At 39.6% G+C, this 23,689-nt stretch overlaps 1 protein-coding gene across 1 annotated transcript; it reads right to left on the bottom strand.

Annotated features, from left to right (window-relative positions):
• Positions 1-433: 433 nt before the first annotated feature.
• On the bottom strand, positions 434-4,398 carry LOC126484158 (methylglutaconyl-CoA hydratase, mitochondrial). Its single transcript, XM_050107556.1, has one exon. It carries the CDS (start codon positions 4,259-4,261, stop codon positions 3,374-3,376), a length of 888 nt encoding a protein of 295 aa, XP_049963513.1. The 5' UTR covers positions 4,262-4,398; the 3' UTR covers positions 434-3,373.
• Between the last annotated feature and the right edge of the window lie 19,291 nt (positions 4,399-23,689).

The raw sequence follows: 23,689 nt of genomic DNA on the forward strand, positions 1-23,689 counted from the left end.
TAAAACAGATTTAATGAAATGTTGCAAATTTCAAGAGTAGAATGTATCAACTGAAACACAGTTACTCTTAAAAATGGTTTCTCACTTACCTACTTTTTAGGATTGTTTACTAGGGCATAAGAAGAATTCTCCCCATTTCCTGCAAATTCTCTTTTGTGTGTATAGTTGCCTTGGTCACGAAGAATAATTTAATATTAATTCTATACACAATAATAACTAGCATCCTGTTGCTAACTATGCTCACCTCAGGTCGGGACAATGGTGTAAAAACAAGGGGTCTTCATACATCTCAGTAAGAAACAGTTCCTGTAAATCATAACCTCACTGTCTGACAGAATGATCTTGTTGGAAAATGGCATATAACATATGGTTTCATTTTTATTTATTAACCTTGAGTTTAATTTGACTAGGTTTTCAAGAATAACAATTGCCATTACTAAAAAAATAAATTTATTCAAAATTTAAAATATACTGAACACAGTTTTGTATAAAAGATTAATATACATACATAGTTTCATGAAGCTAAAAAACCATTTAAATGCACCTCAGATCACCAACTGTGTTTTTACACACTTTGTACTTTATACAAACAATGAAAAAGTTTTACACTGATATGATTTTCAGCACTTAATTTTATATTTTATAATATAATTCACATAATCACTACAAAAATTGGTTTATCAAACACATGCAAAAAATAGATCACAACACTTCGTCAACAGTTTCCGAAGACCAGCAATTGCTACACCCTCATTGGTAATGCTCATTCACTTTGGATGTAATATTGGATGTGAAATATTTAACGAATTCCGTGAGCAAATGTCAACAGCCTCAGGCAATCAGCAATTACTACATTTTACAAAATGAAAACTGATACTAACTTTAGATACAAACAATTAGATGAAATGAGTGCCAGAAATTGGTAATGTTAATCAGACCATACTTAGCTTCCAGTTTTTAGTAAGTATGTACTAAATCCATGAATTATTGTTATTTTACCAATGCTGGATAATATTCCGTATTCTGACTTTTTCCTGTATTTTGTACTGGTACATTCTGATTGATTTGGTTATACCACCTCACTCTATATATTGTATCTCCTGTCTATTGACTATTTATAAAACTATTGTAACATTGTACTTATAACTCCTGCATATAATTTTGTTTATATTTTATAATTTGACGTTGTTTGTTGCTTCTGTAAGCTTAACGACAATAAAATATTATTATTATTGATCTTTTCAACTTTAATAGCTGTTATACTTTTTCCACGATTTTGAAGGAGCTTCAAAATAATTGCCAAGTTTTCACTAACTAAATAACAGTGAGAACTAATCAATCAATAGATACAGTATTTAATTTCACATTAACAAACTGCACAGAGCAGCTAACTGTATTAAATATAAAACTATAAAAATTGCTTTATTTTACAATATACAAAAATGAGCAGATAACCAGAAAATGGAAAGCAGTCTCCACTGTGTGCACTTCCTTGAAACAAAAAATACAAGTCAACTACACTGTCAAAGGAGATCCCTGACTGACAAAAAATATTCCAAACAGCGACTTTTAAACAATTCCAAATAGACAGTTTTGCTATTTTTATTGACCTCAGATTAACAGCCTGCAGCTCTCAGACTAAGTATTCAATACAAAATACTTTTAACCAAAAGTTCAAGAAAGGTTTTAATATACCAAAAGAAGCACAATATGGATGTTACAACGAAGTTTAATACTCATTAATTGGTAGACTCAATGGGTGACAATATGGCATATACAAATAAAATTCTCCACTTATATGGTCACTTGGCGAAATGCGTGAAGTGTCAGCAGTGCGTGGAAATCCTGACACTGCACTGAGTCTCTGCTTCTCAAACCAAGGACAAGTGTGCGTGGCAATGTTTACAGTGGGTTTCAGTAATGGTTATTTAGTATGGTGGTGGGTGGGGTGGGTGGGGGCTTGGGGGGGGGGGGAGGGGGGGTTGGCTGGTATCATTGTTTTCCTTCGACCTTTATAAGTCAAGTGAAATATTTGGTTCCAGATTTCTCGGACATTTTTGTCTGGTTTATTCTCGAGGTTTTCATATTTATTGTTTTTCGGTATTGTTGTTCTGGAATATTGACATTATTATGGTATATTTACCTAGTCCCTGCCCAAGACCCTATACTTTCACTCCATTAGTTTCATTTTATTGTTGAAGTGAAATATTTCGCATGTTTATATCTTTGTTTGTTGGTGTATCTAGACTTTGTGTTTGCCATATTGTATATACTGGGGCAAGGGGTGTCCGCCATCTTGATGACGTCATGGGTCAAAGCAGACAGGTGGAATCAGACACTTCTGTATTGGCTCCGTCTCCACTCAAGATTCAATAACAGCATCTCTAACAGCGATGTGGGGAAAAAACCTATGAAGTTGCACAACAGTTCACAGCCGATGTTAAACTGTAACTCTCCTATAACAGGCAGATAAGCCTGTTGAAAGATGACAGGAAAGCAAAGGCACGTCAACTCCATAGAACCGTCCCTAGTATAGCACCACCGTGCTCAAATCATCCTTCAGGTCGACACCAGTCCCAGAATCTTTCATTAAAATGACAATATCCAATGAAGGCCCTAATGCCTGGCTCAACTACATAATTTGGACTAATGGAATTCTGTCCCGCTTAATAATGTACGACTTCACAGTATATAAACAGCTGATGGTGGACTGTGTAAACTTACATAAATACTTTGTTTTAAATAAATATAAAAACAAGAACTGATTGATTTAAAATAAGGAACAGCAGCGTTCTTTCTGTTCAAAGTAATTACTTTCTTGTACCTAACATAGAAAAGGGAAACTAGAATGAATTCCCAGAATTATCAGTATGAGTAAATTACAATTTAAAGAAATATTAGTTGTGGAAACGCATCTATGGTGTAAGCTAGATTGGAAATGTGAGTTTGTGAACTGGCAAAACCAATGTTTTTGAATAAAAAATAATTCTTTCTGAGAAAAGTGATTTGAAGGACTAAGAAAGGAAGGCAAGTACACTGAGACAATGCTTATAGTGAACACAGTGCACACATCAGGATTTTTTTTGTTACCTCACAAACAAGAATTTCAAATTAAAAAATGCAGTAACAGTAACAGATTGTGATTAAAGGAACTACTAACAGCTTTACCCGAAAACCTGAAACCATTTTACAAGAAGCTGTTTCAAACAAGCTTTACATATTTCATGAAAGAGTTTTCATCTGCGGTCAGTCACTATGTAATTGTAACATGAAACTGGACTATATCCTTTAATCTCCAAGTGGTTTGTAGTTCACTTTCGTTCTACAAATGACGAAGGGCTAAATAAGGATTTCTTCTTTCAATAATTCTATCTTAGCTGCCAGTAAATTTAGGAGGTCGTTTTTCTCTAAACGCTGCAAGTCCCTCAATTCTGTCTTTGGTTGATATAACCTGAGCATAGCAAGCTTCCTCAATGGTATAACCTGTGTTGATGTCTACGTCCATTGATTTATTAATTGCCTTTTTTGCCATTCTAATGCCAACCGGCGCATTAGGAAGTATACTTCTAGCAACTGCTAGTGACTTTTGATAGGCAGCATCGTTGTGTTCATTCTGTTCCACAACGTAGTTCACAATGCCTCTCTCGTAAGCTTCAACACCACTGATAGTTCGGGCGGTGAAAATTAATTCCTTTGCAAACGCAGGGCCAACGAGGCGAGGTAACTTCTGTGTTCCTCCTGCACCCGGAAGGATGCCAACTTTTGTCTCCACTAGCCCCATTTTGCACGTATTCGACGCAACTATAATGTCACAGCCTAAAGCCATCTCAAATCCTCCGCCAACAGCAAGACCATCAAGAGCTGCTATTACCGGCATCGGTAAACTTTCTGTAGATTTCACAATAAACCTAAGCCGATTAACAAATGGCAATACTTCATCTTCTTTCATTTCCAATCTTTCCTTAAGATCAGCACCAGCACAAAACACACCAGGCACCAAACTTCTTAATATCACTACACGAGCATCATCGAGATGTTTTAAATTCTCCAGTAAATCTGTTAGTTCCGAGACTATTGTCTTTCCTAACGCATTTCTTGCTTTCGGCCTGTTCAATCCAAGAACTATTATTCCGCTGTCATTTCCTTTTAATGAATCAACACAAACTTCACTTAAATTCGCTGATTTTAAAGCAGATGAATATGTTCTAACACTCAAGCTGCATTTAATCAAGTGTCTAATTAACGTTTTAGGTACAAGCATTGTAGCGTAGTTGTGGCTTTCACGATGCACAACTTAAATCGCTATCACGGCACACACACAACACACACTGTATGTTTCAGTGAGAACTGCGCGACGTAATCAGTAATTCAAGGACGTTAGAATAACCTCCTTGCATATAATCACACACAGTCGATATCAACAATCAAAAGATGAAAACATCCGTTTTGGTGCATGGCGGAGATGACGAAAGATGAATTGTGGCGGCACATTTAAATGTTCACCGTGATCTTAGGTTTACAGGAACATTAAAAAAAAAAAAAACCTTAGAGATGAGAAAATGAACAGATTTTGACACTCGGCCAGTTTCAAGAAACAATGATCGTCTTGCTTTTGTAAGGGGACTAGAAAAGTGGCTGGATGCATTGCAGTACAAGTTTTGGACCGACGTTGTTTTTCGTTTACATATTTACATTTTTTTACATATTGACATTGTTGTTGCTGTGACTATTACTTTCATCAAAATCGTAAGTCATCACTAATTGTGATTTTATTACAATGCACGATGAATTTAGAGCCGTGGGGGCTTATCTGCAGGTGATTGACAGCAGTTTAAAACTTTTATTTTTTAATACAGTGGCGTAATAATAATAGTAGTAGTAGTAGCAACAGCAGCAGTAGTAGTGCAGTAATAGCAGTAGTAGAATTAGAAGAAGAAGAGTGGAGATACTGGTATGTAGAAATTACATAGGATAGTAAATCTGCGGTAAAATATTTGAGGGTTTTAGGATGCGTTATAACGCCAAAGAAATGTGAATAAGATTCAAGTTACAAAAAAAGACTCAGAATGAAGGCAGGGTTCTACCTTTCAAAGAGTTAGAATGCCATGTAATAGTAAAAGAGAGGTAACTAATTTGCCCAGTTTTCCTTCTAATATGCTTCCACTAAATTATAGAAAAATTTGTTCACAGGTTAGTTACAGATAAAAATGCAAATGCTTTACTCACCTTTGAGCATCTGTACAAGCAATCAGTCTCATCAAAATTAAAAAAATAATAATAATAGTAATAACAATAACAGAAAAAATTTGCAAATGTCATTAAGTACAAGAAAATTGAAAGATATATACACTGCATGTTTAAGTAAAAGGCACAAACAAATAATTACATAATAGAGCAATTACATGATAAATGTGTTACGTAGTTAAGTGAATGGCAAGTATAATAAATAGTTAAACAAGTAAATGATGATAAGCATGTAGGTCAGCGATGTAACGACCTCAGCAAACACAATGTACTATACAAAAATCAATTAGGCTTCCTCAGGTAATATCAAGTGAACACGCCATATCCTCATTTACCAACAAAATCTTAGAACCCATTAACATGTGATATGTCCAAAAACTTCAACCACATACAGCTGTGTCAAGATGTTCTTGCTTGGCTAGTTTATCATTTTGCCTATAGATCATATTTTACAATTATATTAGACTGTCGTGTATTTTACTTTGATATTCAGTAGGCCTAATGCGATTAAATAAAGCAATCACCAAGAATAAAAAGCATACGTTGCACAGTAACGGCAAAGAGCATATATAACAGCAAAAGCATAGATTCTCATTTCCAACATAGACATATCATTTGCCAGTTTTATGTAGATAAACAAATTTATTAGAAATTTGTCACTGATATATACACACAACTTTTTGTAATAATAATGTTAACAGACAGTTAATAGCAATGCACTGTGATGATAAATGCTAATAACCTGCATTGATTTATGCAACACTTTTGCGTACATAAGGAAAGTCTACAAATTATATGCTTTTGTCCTACTGCAGAAAATACTAATCATTTATACAAACTGAAAACTAATGTTTTAGATCATATATGTTAGCCTTACTGCAGAAAATATTTAGACATTTATACATAGTGAAAATTTATGTTAATCATATTTGCACCAATACACTTAATCTATATGTTCATTTCTGTATTTTCAGCACTACACTTTGTTTTTCTTTTTCCTTCTTGTGGGAAATTTGTTTCCACATGAAAAGTGGAGTACTTAACTCCATTCCCAATTTTAAAATCACATAACTTGTGTTATGGATTTGCCTGCAACTAGATCCTGAGAGGAGGTGTTTCCTCAGTTTCCTTTTGAAGGTGCTCATTTCCTTTACACTCTTTGTGCTATGAGGCAGTCATCATAAAATAGGTGTCATGCATTTGTAGGGTACCTATTAGTCACCCTCAATCTTTTCCTGCATATGTGGTAACTGTCTCCAGTTCATGTTGTGGTCATAAAACTTTTTATATAGAAATGCTCAACAATTTACCATTAAAAGAAAAACTTAGTACAGATAATATTTTAAATTAATTGAATTTGTTTTTGCAGTATCCCTGTAGTATTAGTTTTGCTACACACCTGATGGCTTTCTTTCGAAGTCTTAAAATCCTCCGGAATGCGTACATCTGTTGCTTCTCTGCATACTGGTATACTGTACTATATGTGTGAAAAGGATAGTTGCTCACCATATAGTGGAGATGCTGAGTCAGAGACAGGCACAACAAAATGACTGTCGGAAAGTGAGAGTGCGCACAACCAGGTCTTTTGTCAAAAATAGACAAAAAACACACACACACACACACGAGACCACAGTCTCTGGCAACTGAAGACTGCGAGCAGCAGAGCACATGAAGGGTGAGGCAACCATGTACTGAGGTAAGGAGAAGGCTGGAGAGGGAAGGGGGAGGGATAGCAGAGTAGGGGTTGAGGATGACAAAGTGCTGCTTGTGGGAGTGAACAGGTGGAGAGAGGATAGGGCAGCTAGGTACAGTCAGTTGGTTAGATGGAGGTCGGGGGGGGGGGGGGGGGGGGGGAGAGGGATTTCGGAAAAGGTGAGAAGTAAAAAAACTGGGTGCATTAGAGGAATAGAGGGCTGTGTAGTGCTGGAATGGGAACAGGGAAGGGGCTAGACTGTTACTCACTACTTCCCAAAGTCCCGCCGTCCCCTTGTCCATCCTTACCTCTCCTATTCACAACCCCTTGCCTCATGGTTCTTATGCCTGTAATAGACCTAGATGCAAGACCTGTCCCATACATCCCCTCACCACCACCTACTCTAGTCCAGTCATAAACATTATCAAAGGCAAGGCTAACTGTGAAACTAGTCATCTGATCTACAAGCTAAGCTGCAACCATTGTGCTGCATTCTATGTGAGTATGAAAACCAGTAAACTGTCTGTCCACATGAATGGCCACTGACAAACTGTGGCCAAGAAACAGTTGGACCACCCTGTTGCTGAGCACACCGCCCAACACGATGTTCTTCATTTCAGTAACTACTTCACAGTGCCATCTGGATCTAAATTGTGCAGGTTGCTCCTTGTCCCACCATGCCGACCATTATAAGTCAAGCAGCATTCATGTACCAAATAGTTTTGAGACTTCGGTTTTACATATCTTATGGAAAAGAATGACATGAGAGCAGTTGTTTTCTATTTTTTGTGACAATGATTTATATCAGCTGGTCTACCTCATGTATCATTATATCCAAGTGGCTTATAAATGTTAATCTACATTTAGATCCGATGTTGGCATCTTTAGTGTATTGAAACCAGTTATCCAGTAAACAGTATTTAAGCGATCTTGGCTTTGGAATTATTTCTACAACAGAGTGATCACCCCACTACACACGATGTGTTCATTGCTAGTTTGTAATCAGAACTTACAATCAAACTACATATGTGATCCTAAGAGTATCTGGTGCTTTGTAACTAGACATTTGAAATTTGTGATGCATTGTTGTTATATTCAGTTCTGAAGCATACAGTCACATTTTTTGACAAATGAATATTATAATGAAACATGCAAGAAAAAGAAAGTTTTGAACCACTTTCATGGCTTCCATATTTCATGTGTTTTTTAAGATATTAGAAAACTTTCTATTGATAATTGTTTTCAACCACAGGAAATCGCTATGTACAACCACTGGAGTAACAGAGGTAAAAGTAAACCAGTACTGTTAAATAGCTTTGACTGTACTTTAAATAAACAATGCAGTTTGTGTACACTGTTATCTGGCAACATTCATTGAAAGAGTCCTTTCAAGCAAGATCATCCTTGTACAGCCACTTATATAGTAGAAAAGGTTAGCACGGAAAGTTACCTGCCAAATTGGTGACCTCCACAGCACCATAATTCATTTGTTCAGCACTATAGTGAGATACAAAACACTGAAGATCAGCTTCTCAGCGGTCACTGGCTGCCAAAAACATCAGATGATGACTACTATCTATAAATTACTGCTCACAGGTACCCCAAAGAGAATGCAATACAACTACACATTACCATTTTGGAGGCAACTGAGAAGGCTTTGTTGGCCCAGACAGTAGCCAATGGTCTCCACATGATCAATTTAGCCTCTAGGAATGCATACAAACAACAGTACAATCCCTCCAGCTCCATGATGCGCAGAGAGGGTAGGCAAACGAGCCTTGAATGCAATTGGATCAGTGGTATATGAAGTCTTCATGGGTTGTCAGCCAAGTAGCGTCGTCGTCTTGTAGCAACGTTTCAATGGAATGCGTCTCCATCATCTTCAGGCGAAGTGTCGGGATATCGTCGGTCGCAGGCTGATAGCTCTGCTCAACTGCTCTCTGCATCCCGCCACCGACCAATCACACGCCTCTGGAATTGCCCGATGCGCCTGGAGCGCCCGGCGGTGGCGGAGGGAGGGGGGGGGGAGGGTGTGTTCGTGTTCCGGGGTCCATCTCTATCTGCTCCGTCTATGGCCCTCAGTGGAACGGAACATTCTTCTCTGATTTTCCTGATTGCAGGTTCTCAGGCTGCGCTGAGATGGTAGCCACTGTCACTGGTGATTAGGTTGTCGTGTAACCGTATTTCTATGGGCTCTTTCATTACTGAGTCCCAAAATCCGTTTGTACTGCATATTTTCTTTGTGTCCTCGAAATCGAAGGTGTGCTTCTTGTCAATACTATGTTCTGCTGAGGCAGATTTGTTGGCCTGACCCAAGCGTACATGACTGATGTGTTCATTGAGGTGCTGTGAGATGCAACGCTTCGTCTGTCCTACATATTGCATCCCACATTCGCATACGATCTTGTACACACCAGGTGCTGTCAGACCTAGTGGATCCTTGGTTGAACTGAGAAGGTCTTTGATTTTTCCCGCTGCGCGGGAAACAGTCTTCACTTCATGTCTCTTGATAATTCTCGCGATCTTGGCCATTGGAGGACCTGCATATGACAAGAACACACAACCCATTGCTTCGTCTTCATCCAGTCTCTCTTCTCTCGTCTTGTGGTCGGTCTTCAGAGCTCTCCTTATTTGTGTCTCACTATATCCATTTTTCTTGAAGGTGTCCTTGAAGTGTTGCAGTTCTCCTGGCAAACTTGCCTTGTCGCAGATGGACCTGGCACTGTGCACTAAGGTGTTGAGTACAGAATTGCGTTGCGCAGGGTGGTGGCAGCTGTTGACATTAATATAGAGGTCCGTGTGTGTTTCCTTTCTGTGTGCCCCAGCATGCCGTCCATGTTTCTTGATCAGGATATCCAGAAAGGGCAGGCTTCTGCCGTGTTGACCACCAGCGACATGCCTCTGGCTTCCTGGCCACTCTTCCACAACCACAGTGCTAGAACCCAGAAGATATTTATCATTCGTAATGGAGTCAGTGACTTCCCTCCACCCTACAAGGCGTCAACTCACCTTGGAATGCTGCTGACCTGTGCCCTGTGGCCACACTACTAGCGCCACAGCAGTGCCGCCATGCCCACATGTATGGGAAGGGAGAAAAAGTGCCATGAATTTCAAATACAGCACACTTCATAAACAAAAAAAGAACTAAAATTTGCCTCCACTGAGGCATCAATCAAAACAAATTACAGATAATATGTGCTAAAGGCAAGATGTTGTGTCTGGCACACTCTTATAACTTAGTGCCACAACCAACCATACAGCCAAACCATGGCCACACAACAAACACACTATAGGGCCTAAAGCAATTATGCTGATCCAACAATGGCACAAAAACACTGTATAAGTGCCTACTGAAAATGCAAATGCTACTCTAGTACACTTGGCCCCAGAAAACCCACAATTTTTATTAGCTCCTTCTATTGCTTTGGGCAGTCCCACCTAAATGTCATACAGCACCACAGAAAAAAATCATGATGTTTCGTGACTCGGTCCCACAACACATTTCCTCCCTTTCGGATATTTACTTGCTGTTCACTGCCCCACCAATGGTCCACATACTTGAGTCCTTCGATTTGATATGCTAATTCCTCTAGGTCTTTGAATGTACGAGGGGGCTGAGTGAACATCACATGCAAATGATCACATTGCTCCAACCCCTCCACGATATTAACTACCACTTTGGCTTCTGTCTCCAGGAGACAGAATGCATGTGCAATAGTGTGTACCTTGTCAACGTAATCCTAAAATGGCTCCTTTACTTGCTATTTACACCAGTAATGCAGATCAACCAATTTTTGTATTGCCCTATCTGCAACTAATTTCTGGATGCCACTGGACAGAGAATGGCAAGAAAGTTGTTTTCTTATTTTAAGGAGGATTGTTTTGACAGTAATGACTCTCCACATCCAGAAAGAACTTTGGGGTTTGATGAAAATCATTTAAACGCATTAATCAACAATGACCCACGCCGGTGTACCCAAGAACTCACAAATGTGATGAACTGTGATCATCCCAACATAATGCAACATTTTCATGCAATGAGAAAGGTTCAAAAATCAGGTATCTGAGAACCGCATGCTCTAAACCAAAACCACAAAAATCAGTGGATGGTCGTTTGTGCATTTGTTATCAGTTGGCTCATGAACAACATTAACCATTCCCTGAGTTCTTCATGTGCTACTAAGTGCATGTGATGACATCACCAGGTTAGTAACAATGCAATACCTAACCAAACATCCAATATGAGTAAATTTTCCCACACAGACATCAGTGTAGTATTGATTCAAATGCTTTAAAAAAATTAAGAAGCACTGAATCAATTTGGTTACCTCTGCACAAGGAGTGGAGGAGATTATTTAAGTTCATATGGTTTGTATTTTTTGAATCTGTGATAGGTATTCATGATAGAAGAGGGAGAAAGGAATGTTAAGGTTTGTGTCTAATTTACATAGATGTTGCCTTCATTCACCTGGAGAATGTGCCTTTGCCTGTTATACTTGCCTGTAGTGGTTTCGAGGAATCACAGAAAATGTAAATCAGAGTTATATGGTAGTAATTTGTATCCTACTGCTCCTGGAAAAGTAGGCTTAGGAAGCACATTTGGTTTGGTGCAGACCATTATGTTTGAAGTCAGAATAAGTTTTAAAATTTTGTTACATTCAGTATTGAGTGAAGTAGAGCACTAGTTTTGTAAGTTAGTTTTACTGCCCTCTATTGTTGGTTGGTGTCACTTATTGCTTTCTTCAAATTATTGGGAAAAATTCTCTCATAATGTAACTGCATTAAATTAAGTTTGAAAATGGGCCTACTTCACTTGTCAATTCCTTAAGAAGCTGGTTGGAATTCCCTGTGAGGTATTAGAGTTCTGTTTTGTAAGCTGTTTATCTACACCACAAGTACTGATATTTCATCTTTGGAGTGTACAAGAACTAATATAGTTAAATTAAATCAGATGATCCAGAGGGAATTAGATTAGGAAATGAGGTACGAAGAATAGCAGACAAGGTTGGCTATTTTGGCAGCAAAATTATTGACAGTGGCCAAAGTACAGAGGATATAATGCACACTGGCAACAGCAATAAAAATGTTTCTCAAAAAGAGAAATATTTTAACAGCCAGCGTAAATTTAATTGAAAATGGGCCTACTTCACTTGTCAATTCCTTAAGAAGCTGGTTGGAATTCCCTGTGAGGTATTAGAGTTCTGTTTTGTAAGCTGTTTATCTACACCACAAGTACTGCTATTTCATCTTTGAAGCGTACAAGAACTAATATAGTTAAATTAAATCAGATGATCCAGAGGGAATTAGATTAGGAAATGAGGTACGAAGAATAGCAGACAAGGTTGGCTATTTTGGCAGCAAAATTATTGACAGTGGCCAAAGTACAGAGGATATAATGCACACTGGCAACAGCAATAAAAATGTTTCTCAAAAAGAGAAATATTTTAACAGCCAGCGTAAATTTAATTATTTTTCTCAAAGGCTCGAATGTAGCCTTATGAGGAAGTGAAACATGGACGATAAAAAGTAAAGATAAGATTAGTAGCTTATATGTCACAATACAAGAAGGCTGAAAATTAGATGGGTAGATTGCACAACTAATGAGTAAGTACTGAAATGAATCAACAAAAGAACTTGACTACAAGAAGGGATCAGTTGATAAATAGCATTGTGAGGCATGGAAAAATAGTTAATCTGGTAACGGAGGGCAGTGCGGATAATAAAATTTGTAGAGAGAGTAGGTTTGGTTAGTGTAAGAAGGCTCGAGTTGATATAGGTTGTGATAGTTATGCAGAGCTAAAGAGGCTTAGTGTGGAGAGCTGTATCAAAGTAGTCTTTGGACTGAAGATCACAACAATAACAACAAAAAAAGGAACATTTGTAGATGGAGTTCAGAAATTCATCTGTTATGTATTTCTTTCTGTGTGTAATCTACAACTGTCTGGATACTAAAATTTGCCCCACTGGTAGCCTTAACATACATAAAAAACTTGTTGCAATGAGTAAATCCCGCATATTATTATGCTATACAGGCCATGGAATGCTTTGTGGGCTGCTCTTCATATATCCAGAATTAATATGTTTGCCTGAAATTATATTGTTTCTTAGCACCTGTTGTCCAATACAACGGTGAATCAAATATAAACAATACTCTTGGCCCTGTGTGTGCATTATGGGCATGTTACAGTTCCCACTCCCAGTGTTGGGTGGGGATGTCTCTGTGTGTGTGTGTGTGTGTGTGTGTGGGGGGGGGGGGGGGGGGGGAAGGGGGGGCAGCAGTTGAATGGGGTTGCTCACTTCTGCACTTCTGTCATTAGTCTTTATCATGATATCTGATAAAGAGTGCCTTATTGTCAGTTTTACAAAGTTCATGATAACTTTGCTGTATTGAATTTTTCACATGTATTCCAACCAGTTTCAGTTTTCAATTAATATACAGCCAAACGCAAAGAATTCACAGCTTTTACATTTCATATATCATACTACAGATGAATGCCATACTACAGGGCATATTATGATACAAATCAATAGTTATCAGTGAAATATTGTAACTCATTCAGCGTAGATACGGAAGTGTAATAAACGTGCAAAACTCAATATAGCAAAGGTAACATGCATTACCTAAAATATATTCATGCGGTAGTCTTTTGCCTAAAAGAGTTTGCATTATTATCAAATTTTATGCCTGAGTTGGATTGAAAAGCCAGAATCCTCAGGAAATTGACTGAACAGTTCAAAGAAAAGACACTTTCAAGATCTCAATATTACTCAACTGATATTTGTCAAATGTGTTTCAATAAACAGTTGTTAATACAAGGACAGTTTGTTAATACAAGGACAAATCAGAATGTCTTTTCCCTTACGTACAGGTGATTAGAAATACATTTACTATTTTACGTACCTTACACTACACCGAGGTGACAGAATTCATGGAATAGCAATATGCACATATACAGTAATGCGTATACAAGGTATTAAAGGGCAGTGCATTGGTGAAGCTGTCGTCGCACTCAGGTGATTCATGTGAAACAGTTTCTGACAAGATTATGGCAGCACAACGGGAATTAACAGACTTTGAATGTGGAATGGTAGTTAGAACTAGATGCATGAGACTTTCTATTATGGAAAAATGTTAGAGAATTCAATATTCCAAGATCCAAAGTGTCAAGAATATGCCAGGAATACCAAATTTTAGGCAATACCTCTCACCAGACTGCAGTGGCCAACGGCCTTCACTTGACAACTGGAAAACCATGGCCTGCACAGATGAGTCCTGAATTCAGTTGGTAAGAGCTGATGGTAGGGGTTGAGTGTGGTACAGACCTCATGAAGCCATGGACCCAAGTTGTCAACAAGGCACTGTGAAAGCTGATGGTGGCTCTCCAAAATGGTGTGGGCTGTGTTTACATGGAATGGACTGTGTACTCTGGTTCAACTGAACTGATCATTGACTAGAGATGTTTATGTTCAGCTACTGGTGACCATTGGCAGCCATCGATGAACTTCATGTTCCCAAAAAAAACGATGAAATTTTTATGGATGACAATATCACCAGGCCACAATTGTTTGTGACTGGTTTGAAGAGAATTCTGGACAATTGGAGCGAATGATTTGCCCACCAGTCCGCCCAGCATGAGAGGAAATAGAGGGGTCAGTTTGTGCATAAAATCCTACACCAGCAATACTTTCACAATTATTGGTGGCTATTCGCAGTTATGGATGGCTATACAGGCGGCATGGCTCAATATTTCTGCAGGGGAATTCCAACGACTTGAGGAATCTATGCCACATTTAGCTGCTGCACTACCCCAGGCAAAAGGAGGTCTGACACAATGTTAGGAGGTATCCTATCACTTTTGTCACCTCACTGTATTTTTCCATATAGACCACACACCGGTTCAGACATTTGTCTCATTGCAGCACTAAATTTGTGATGCCTCTGTGGTAGAATTTGTCCAGCTGACTCTGGAACCACTGTCAGATGACTGTCTTGGCTTCATCATTGCAAGTGGATCAATGTCTTGCAAATAAACTCTTCAATGGACCACAAATATGGAAATCATTAGTGCTAAGGTGCAGAGTGTATGTTGGGTGGCCTAGACTCTCTCGGAACTTGTTGATGGTTCTGACTGCCACATGTGGCATAGCATTGTTGCAGAGGATAGCCATATTGTCAACATTGAGAATCTCTCGGCACATCTTCCTGATGGCAGGCTGCAGATGTGACAGTGTGGAACAATAACTGTCAGCATTGACAGCTGCACCTATTGGCATGAAATCCAGCAAGAGCGGCCCAAGGTGATCCCAGGAGACCGTTAACATCACTTTCCCAACAGTTGGCATTGAACAGAATTTTTGTTTGTCACATGTGAAAACTGGATGTTTCCTCAATGCGCACTGCTGCTTCGATGCAATGTGAAATCCAGCACCCATGTTTCACTGCCAATAGCAGTGCGGTCCAGGAAACTGTCACCATCCTTGGAGTATCATTGCAGATGATGATTAATTGAAGCAATCATTCACTTTCCTTTCATCATGTCAGCCAACAGCTTAGGCATCCACTGGCATGAAATCTTTTGGTATACTAAGTAACTGTGAACAGTGTCATAAACACTCCTGTACAAAATCCTGAGCTCCTGGGAAATGTTTTTGAGGTCCACTTGACACACTGTTTTCACTGTTTCTGATGTAAGGAAATATTATTATTATTATTTCTTTCACGTTATGTCTGGTTAAAAATGGAAAGTGATGCGGACCTTTATCAAGTGTGACTTCCTTTTAACTGTACAGTACATGTTACATTGCATTTAGGAACTTTCGGGTAATTGCACATGTATCAATAATTACAGATTTCTGTAGTTGTATATATATGTTTGGATGTAGCTGTTTTGTGTTGATGTACTGGTGGATATTGTGTGGTATGACTCCTGTAGTTGATAGTATAATTGGTATAATGTCAACTTTATCCTGATGCCACATGTCCTTGACTTCCTCAGCCAGTTGGATGTAGTTTTCAATTTTTTTGCCTGTTATCTTCGGTATATTTGTTGTATTGGGTATGGATATTTCGATTAGTTGTATTAATTTCTTCTTTTTATTGGTGAGTATGATTTCAGGTTTGTTATGTGGTGTTGTTTTATCTGTTATAATGGTTCTGTTCCAGTATAATTTGTATTAATCATTCTGCAGCACATTTTATGGTGCAAACTTGTATGTATGTATGTATGTATGTATTATTATTAAGCATCAGATTGAGAAGGGGAAGCAACATATACTTGTGTGGCTCCCTTTCCTGTTTAGAAAGTGCCGCGTACCATTGTGGGACAGCGAGGCTTTGTGCGAGCGATGTACAATATGAGAAGTGAAGTTTGCTAAGAAATTCCCGGAAGTCACTTGCACTGAAAATGTACCTAAGGTCCAGTTTACAACAGAGTTTAAAGAATATTACAAGGGGGGGAATAAAATTAATATGTTAACGTTGGCCTCGACTGTTCTGTCCATATAGTGACACGTCAGACACAGTTGGCTCTGTGAAAAAACCTTAGCACATAGAAAGTAAATGATTAAGGTTGTCCAGCAACTAAAGCAAACATAAATTTAGAGTAATTGACACTATAACTGCGAGCTTGTATTTGAAACACATACAACATGTTAACACTTATGTCAATAACAATGACAGAGCCTGAGTGGTTTGTTATGTCCATAAAAGTTTATAAATCACATAGAAATGTCCATTCACTAACCATTCTGTGTTTTTCACACATACTAGTCTCACATGCAACAAAATGCAACATGCAACAAAATAACAGTATTTCTCAATAGATTTAAAACAAATTACAAATCTTATAATGACACCTATGTAAGTGATATCATGCGTTGCATCCATGCAGGAAATGTTGTCATCAGTCAGCAATGAACACAACCTTCCCAAATGGTCATTGTCATCCAAGTTTTCATGGTCTTTTGCAAACTCACAACACCACCACCACCACCACCACCACCACCTGACAGTTCTCAAAGTGATACACTTTTCTCCATATGTGGGCTGCAAATCTTATGACACCTATGTAAGTGATATCATGCGTTGCATCCATGCAGGAAATGTTGTCATCAGTCAGCAATGAACACAACCTTCCCGAATGGTCATTGTCATCCAAGTCTTCATGGTCTTTTGCAAACTCACAACACCAACACCACCACCACCACCACCACCACCTCACAGTTCTCAAAGTGATACACTTTTCTCCATACGTGGGCTGCAAATTTTGATGGATGTCCGTCCCTTGCTTAATGGAAAACACATCACACATTGTCGCTCATACACAGTGGATTTGTGAAGCACAACTACCATCTTCAACAACTGACAGCAGTGCCACACCATGGAGCTACCAACAGTTAAGGCTGGGCCATTCCAGGAAAGGTCCACTGCTGGTAATAGATATTTTGACTTTGCATTTAAAGCCATAATTCAGCTACAGAAAAATAGGGGTAAAGACTATCTGATTCACCACTTCATTTATCTTTGAATAATTACACTGTGCTGTGAATTTGAAATTTGTGGCATCTTGTTCTTGCTTCCCAACCAACTGACTGTGACAGTGCTGCTCTGGCACTAGTAATGTGGCCAGAGGGCATGGTCAGTGGCATTTGAGACACAGGTAGTGCTGCTACAAAGTAGGCTGGTGCAGTGTGGGATGGAGGAAAGTCAGTCAGCTGCTCTACTCTGAATGACTGACATATCCTGGAGGCAAGTGCCATGGATGCAATGGTGCAGCAGGGAAGCCTAGGCACATCACTGGTAGTCAGTGCAGTGCACAGTTGAGCTCGTAATGACAGTTGAGGTGGATGGTGGAAGAGGGCTGGGGATAGAGGTGTTAGATAGTGGAGTAAGAACTGCATCTACAAATACTAGAGCTTCCACTGAGCCTGTGGTACTAACAACTGATAAGTCTGAGGGCAGCACCAGGACTGATTTGGGTTGTCGGTTTGACTCATTATGGATGGGTGTCGCATCCTAAGGCATCACAGTGGTTCATGATTGGAGCTGCATCTAGGTTATGGAGATGATGGAGAAAGAGAGGGTTGGTGGCCAGCAGCTAAGATGGAATCAGCTTTGAAAAATCAGCATTGATGCAGAGCTCAGCTGAGCAGTTGTGGACATGCTGTACATGTACAGTTTCATACTGTCAAAATACAACCTGTCTAGTAAGTAGGTGACAGGTCATTTGTACGTGGTAGCAGCAAATAAATAAATCCAATCAAGAGAGCGGTCAATGTGTTTCCCCAGTGACGAGAGAGGATGGCAGCCCCAGCAAGACAAGCTGAGGAGTATTTTTGTTAATACTGTAAATGAGAAGAAGTAGAAGTGTGCTTTAATGTCTTGCAGTGATTCCTAATTAGTCAATAAGTAGTCAAATTCAGAGTTGCATATGGTGAATACTGTGTATAGTGAAGTAGATTGTATATGCATTTTGAGTGAGGCAGTTCATTACAGTTACTCACAGCAAAGCTGTGAGGGCAGAATTGTCTGTTTTTATTGTGATTCTTTATATGCCATTGGCATGTGTTAATGTTTGTCAAAATGAGAGTTCTGTGCGTTACTTGTTTGTTGCACTGAGGGCATAATTCACATTGTATCTACTAGGGTGGTCCATACGCTTGTAGCATTCTTCTATTAGTTTGATACACACAATATATACACATAACAGAGACTTTAGTATTCTCTTTCACTATTTACAGCAGTCTGAAAGTGCTCGGGTAACTTTTCAGTTCCACGACTGTAAAAATCATGTGATTTTGAGGTGAAGAACTTGTACCATGTTGGGAGCACATTTTCATTATGAATGGAAATTCCTTGAAAGTGGTTCAGTAGAGAGTGGAAAAGGTGAAAATCTGACGGCGCAAGATCAATCAGGTGAATAGGTGGGTGCAGATGACTTCCCAACACAATGCCTGTATAGTGTTTTTTTTGTCAGTCTTGCAGAATGCGGGCAGGTGTCATCATGGGGTAGCATCAATTCACGCAGTCTTCCTGGTCCTTGTTCTTGGACTGCATCTGCAAGACTTCTCGCTTGTTGACAATAAATGTTAGTATTGATGGTTACATTTCTGGGAAGCAATTCGTAGCACACCATATCCTTACATTTTCCACCAGATGCATAACATTTATCTTTTATGAATGTGTGCAGTGTTTGTATGGGGATTTCTGCTTTGTTTGGGCACAGCCATTTTGTTCTTTCCCTTATGTTAGTGTAAAGATATCATTTGTCATCACCAGTCGTGATAAAGGACAGGAATGGTTAATGTTGTTCACGAGCCAATTGATAACGAGCAAGCAGAAATGTGCAAACGGTCATCCACTGATTTTTGTGGTTTTGGTTTAGAGTATGCGGTACTCAGATACCTGATTTTTGAACCTTTCTCATTGCATGAAAATGTTGCATTATGTTGGGATGATCACAGTTCATCACATTTGCGAGTTCTTGGGTACGCCGGCGTGGGTCATTGTTGATTAAAGCGTTTAAATGATCTTTATCAAACCCCAAAGTTCTTTCTGGATGTGGAGAGTCATTACTGTCAAAACAATCCTCCTTAAAATAAGAAAACAACTTTCTTGCCATTCTCCGTCTAGTGGCATCCAGAAAGTAGTTGCAGATAGGGCAATGCAAAAATTGGTTGATCTGCTCACTGTTGTAAATAGCAAGTAAAGGAACCATTTTAGGATTACGTTGACAAGGTACAAACTATTGCACATGCATATTGTCTCCTGGAGACAGAAGCCAAAGTGGTAGTTAATATCGTGGAGGGGTTGGAGCAATGTGATCATTTGCATGTGATGTTCACTCAGCCCCCTCGTACATTCAAAGACCTAGAGGAATTAGCATATCAAATTGAAGGACTCAAGTATGTGGACCATTGGTGGGGCAGTGAACAGCAAGTAAATATCCAAAATGGAGGAAATGTGTTGTGGGACCGAGTCACGAAACATCATGATTTTTTTCTGTAGTGCTGTATGACATTTATGTGGGATTGCCCAAAGCAATAGAAGGAGCTAATAAAAATTGTGGGTTTTCTGGGGCCAAGTGTGCTAGAGTAGCATTTGAATTTTCAGTGGGCAGCTATTCAGTGTTTTTGTGCCGTTGTTGCATCAGCATGATTGCTTTAGGCTCTATAGTGTGTTTGTTGTGTGGGCATGGTTTGGCTGTATGGCTGGTTGTGGCGCCAAGTTACAAGGGTGTGCCAGACACAAAATCTTGCCTTTAGCACATATTATATGTAAATTGTTTGGATTGATGCCTCAGTGGAGGCATATTTTAGTTCTTGTTTTGTTTATGAAGTGTGCTGATTTGAAATTCATGGCACTTTTTCTCCCTTCCCATACATGTGGGCATGGCGGCACTGCTCTGGCGCTAATAGCGTGGCCACTGGGCACGGGTCAGTGGCATTTGAGCCGCTGTTAGCACCATTCCAAAGTGAGTTGATGCCATGTGGGGTGGAGGGAAGTCACTGACTCCATTACAAATGATAAATATCTTCTGGAGTCTAGCACTGTGGCTGTGGAGGAGTGGCCAGGAAGCCAGAGGCACGTTGCTGGTGATCTACACGGTGCATGGACAAGCTGGCAGTAATGGCCGAGGTTGTTGATGGAAAATGGCAGGGCCTGGAGGTGTCGGATAGTGAATCAGGAAATTGAATGATGACTACTAGAGCATGGGCAATGACTACCAGAGCATGGGTCAGGCCTGGGTGGGTCAGTGGTCTGATTAGTTTTGGATGGGAATGGTAAGCCTAAAGCATAGCAGCTGCTGGCTGAGAGAGAGAGAGAGAGAGAGAGAGAGAAAAGGCTGGTGGCCAGCGGCCAAGACAGTCAGTTAGGACCTGGCATGCTGTGGAGCTGGGTAATTTTAAGAACAAACACGTGCCACACATTGTAGCTGGATGTTTATGGACATCATCGATCAGGAGGGCAGTTAATGTCTTATCCCAGTGGTAAAAGAGAACAGCAACCCCAGTGAGACACGCACAAGAGAAGCTTTGTTAATACCATAGCGGCAGAGCACTAGAAGTGTGCTTTAGTGGTATGCAGTGATTCTTTACTAGTCAGCAAGTAGTCAAATTCAAATCTGTGTATAGCAAGTAAAATGAAAGAAGAAAGGAACATTAGGGTTTTAGTGTCCTGTCAACATTGAGGTCATTACAGGCGTAGCACAAGCTTGGAATGTTCAAGATTCAGGAAAGAAATTGGCTGTGCCCTTTTTTAAAGGAACGATATTGGCATTTGTATGGAGCGATTTAGGGAAATCATGGAAAACCTATATTTAGATGGCCAGACACAGATTCCAACCATCATCCTTTCGAATGGGAGTCCTGTGTGCTAAACTGCACCACTTTGTACAGTCGCAAGTACTGTGTACAGTGAAGGAGGCTGTATTTGCTCTTTGATTGTGATAGTTCATTACTCCTATTATATTACACAGTAAAGCCACACAGAATACAGCCATACACAATAGTCGGTCCTGTATGGTGTTTCTGTATACGCTGCTGGCATATGTTAACGTTTCTCAGAATGAGAGTTCTGTGCATTATTTGTTTGTCATGCTGAGGGTGTAATCCATATAGTATATACCTATAGGTGACAGAATTTCTAATGATTACTGTTGTTCGGAGATAGGTAGATGCATAGCCTGGTTGATTGCATAGTGTTGACTATTTGGTGAAGCTGCTGGTTAGTGGACATAGATGTTATTCTGATTTTATTCGTTTATTCTACTATACCGAGCTGGTGGCCAACTGTAATGTCTATGAGCCGAGAGTGAGAATATTGTATTCTGTATTGGTTGTTCTTGTTTGGTGCCCCCTTTATGTCTCACTAGGGCTGTAACCAACATTGAGTCTTTTTATGATATTGTTTAAAGAGTCTTTACTTTATTCTGTGGTTATTTGATGCTCAATTAGTACAAGTATTACCTGTGGGCAATATACCATTGAGTTGTCATTATTGTTTTATATTCTGCTCTTGTAATTTGTTTGAGGGAGATATGTCCATTTTAATAAATGTTTCTGATCAAAACAAGCCCATGCTGGCACAACACCCAGTCTTAACACCACTCCAATCAAACACTGTGCTACACATTGTATTTAAGAGAAAAGAAGAGGATATACTTGTTAGCCACACAAAAGGAAACATGTAGGTAGCTGAGAGACATGCTAGTGGAAAGCAGAAGCTGAATATCTGACTTAAACAGTGTTCAAAATAAAGAGAAAACATACAGATGCTGGAAAAAGGAAAAGTCTTTTAAAATATTCAATCAGAAAGAACAAAATGGTGGGGGAAATAAAACTCAGAAGTAACAATCAAGCAAAATCTACATTTTACAATCCAGATCACTACCTACAGTGTACAGAAAACACACACGCACAAACACACACACACCCACACACACACACACATTAATTCACACACTTGACACATATGACCATTGTCACCCACAGCCCAGACCAGAATGCAACTGTCATGTGAAATGGAAGCAGCAATCTGGAGGGGAAAGGGAAGAGAAAGGAATAGTAGTGTACAGGTGGGAAGAGAGAGGAGCCCTCTATGGCAGAGTATGCAGGGGCTAGATTGCCAGCAGGTGCAGCTTCGGTACACTTTGGGGCACGGAGGTAGGAATGGGGGGGGGGGGGGGATGGAGTAAAAAAGTAGAGCAGTGGGGAAAGAAGGGCAGATGCATTAGCAGAGGGTGGCGGGTGACACACAAAGCACGTGGGAGTTGAGAATAGGGAGGAGTTCATAGGACAGAGGGGGATGGAACCTGTTGGGTGGAGGGTGTTAGGGCAGTATGTTACTGTAGGTTGAGTCTGGGGTAATTTGGTGAGCAGATAATGTGTTATAAGGATAACTACCATCTGGGCAGTTCAGAAAAGCTGGTGGTGTAGGGGAGGGCTCAGATGGCTGAGATACTGACACTGCACCTGTTGGCAGTCTTGTCCCTGCACACTCTGCCAGACAGCGCTCCTCTCTCCCTGCACCCATACACTGCTATCCCTTCCCCATCCCTGCCTACTCCACATTGCTGATTCCATTACACATGATAGTTGCATTCTAGTAGGAGCTACCAGAGATGTTGGTCGTGTGTGTGAGGTGTGCTTGCTTATGTAAATGATGTGTGTGTGTGTGTTTCTCTTTCTTTTTCTGATAAGACTGTGGCCAAAAGCTAATGGGTAAGTGTCCTTTAATTGTGCCTGTCTGCAACTTAATGTGTCACCTTTACGGTAAGCAGCAATCTGTATTTTCTTTACAGCACTGACATTCCAATCTGAATTTCCATTATTAGATCACTAGTTGGCTGTTGGTAAATAATGAGTCAAAAATGAGAAATAATTTCAGACTGAAATATCATAAACAGATAAAAATGTTATAAAACAGAAATTAAATTCAAGAATGCAAGTTAGGAAACAGATATACAAACAGAAAAAATTCAGCAAATAATTCAGGGGAAAGGACATTCAGTATCCAAGTTAAAATGACCCACAAGGGACCTGAATAAAGGGGGGTGAGGATGACAGAAATTGTAGCTGCAGTAGAAAGTAATTTACCAGTCCATCCTTCTTCATGTGACTTTCTTTTACTGTGTAAAAGTAAGATATAAAGGAAGGGAATAAAGACTGAAAGCGGAAAAGAGACAAAGAGGACTGTGGAGGAGAAATAAAATCTACAGGACTGTGCCTGTTCAGGAGCTCCACACTGAGCTG

Source organism: Schistocerca serialis, chromosome 6, assembly GCF_023864345.2.
Source record: "Schistocerca serialis cubense isolate TAMUIC-IGC-003099 chromosome 6, iqSchSeri2.2, whole genome shotgun sequence".
NCBI lineage: Eukaryota > Metazoa > Arthropoda > Insecta > Orthoptera > Acrididae > Schistocerca > Schistocerca serialis.

Excerpts from the sequence above, each read along its gene's own strand:
- LOC126484158 (XM_050107556.1), bottom strand. The coding sequence starts at position 4,261 with ATGCTTGTACCTAAAACGTTAATTAGACACTTGATTAAATGCAGCTTG.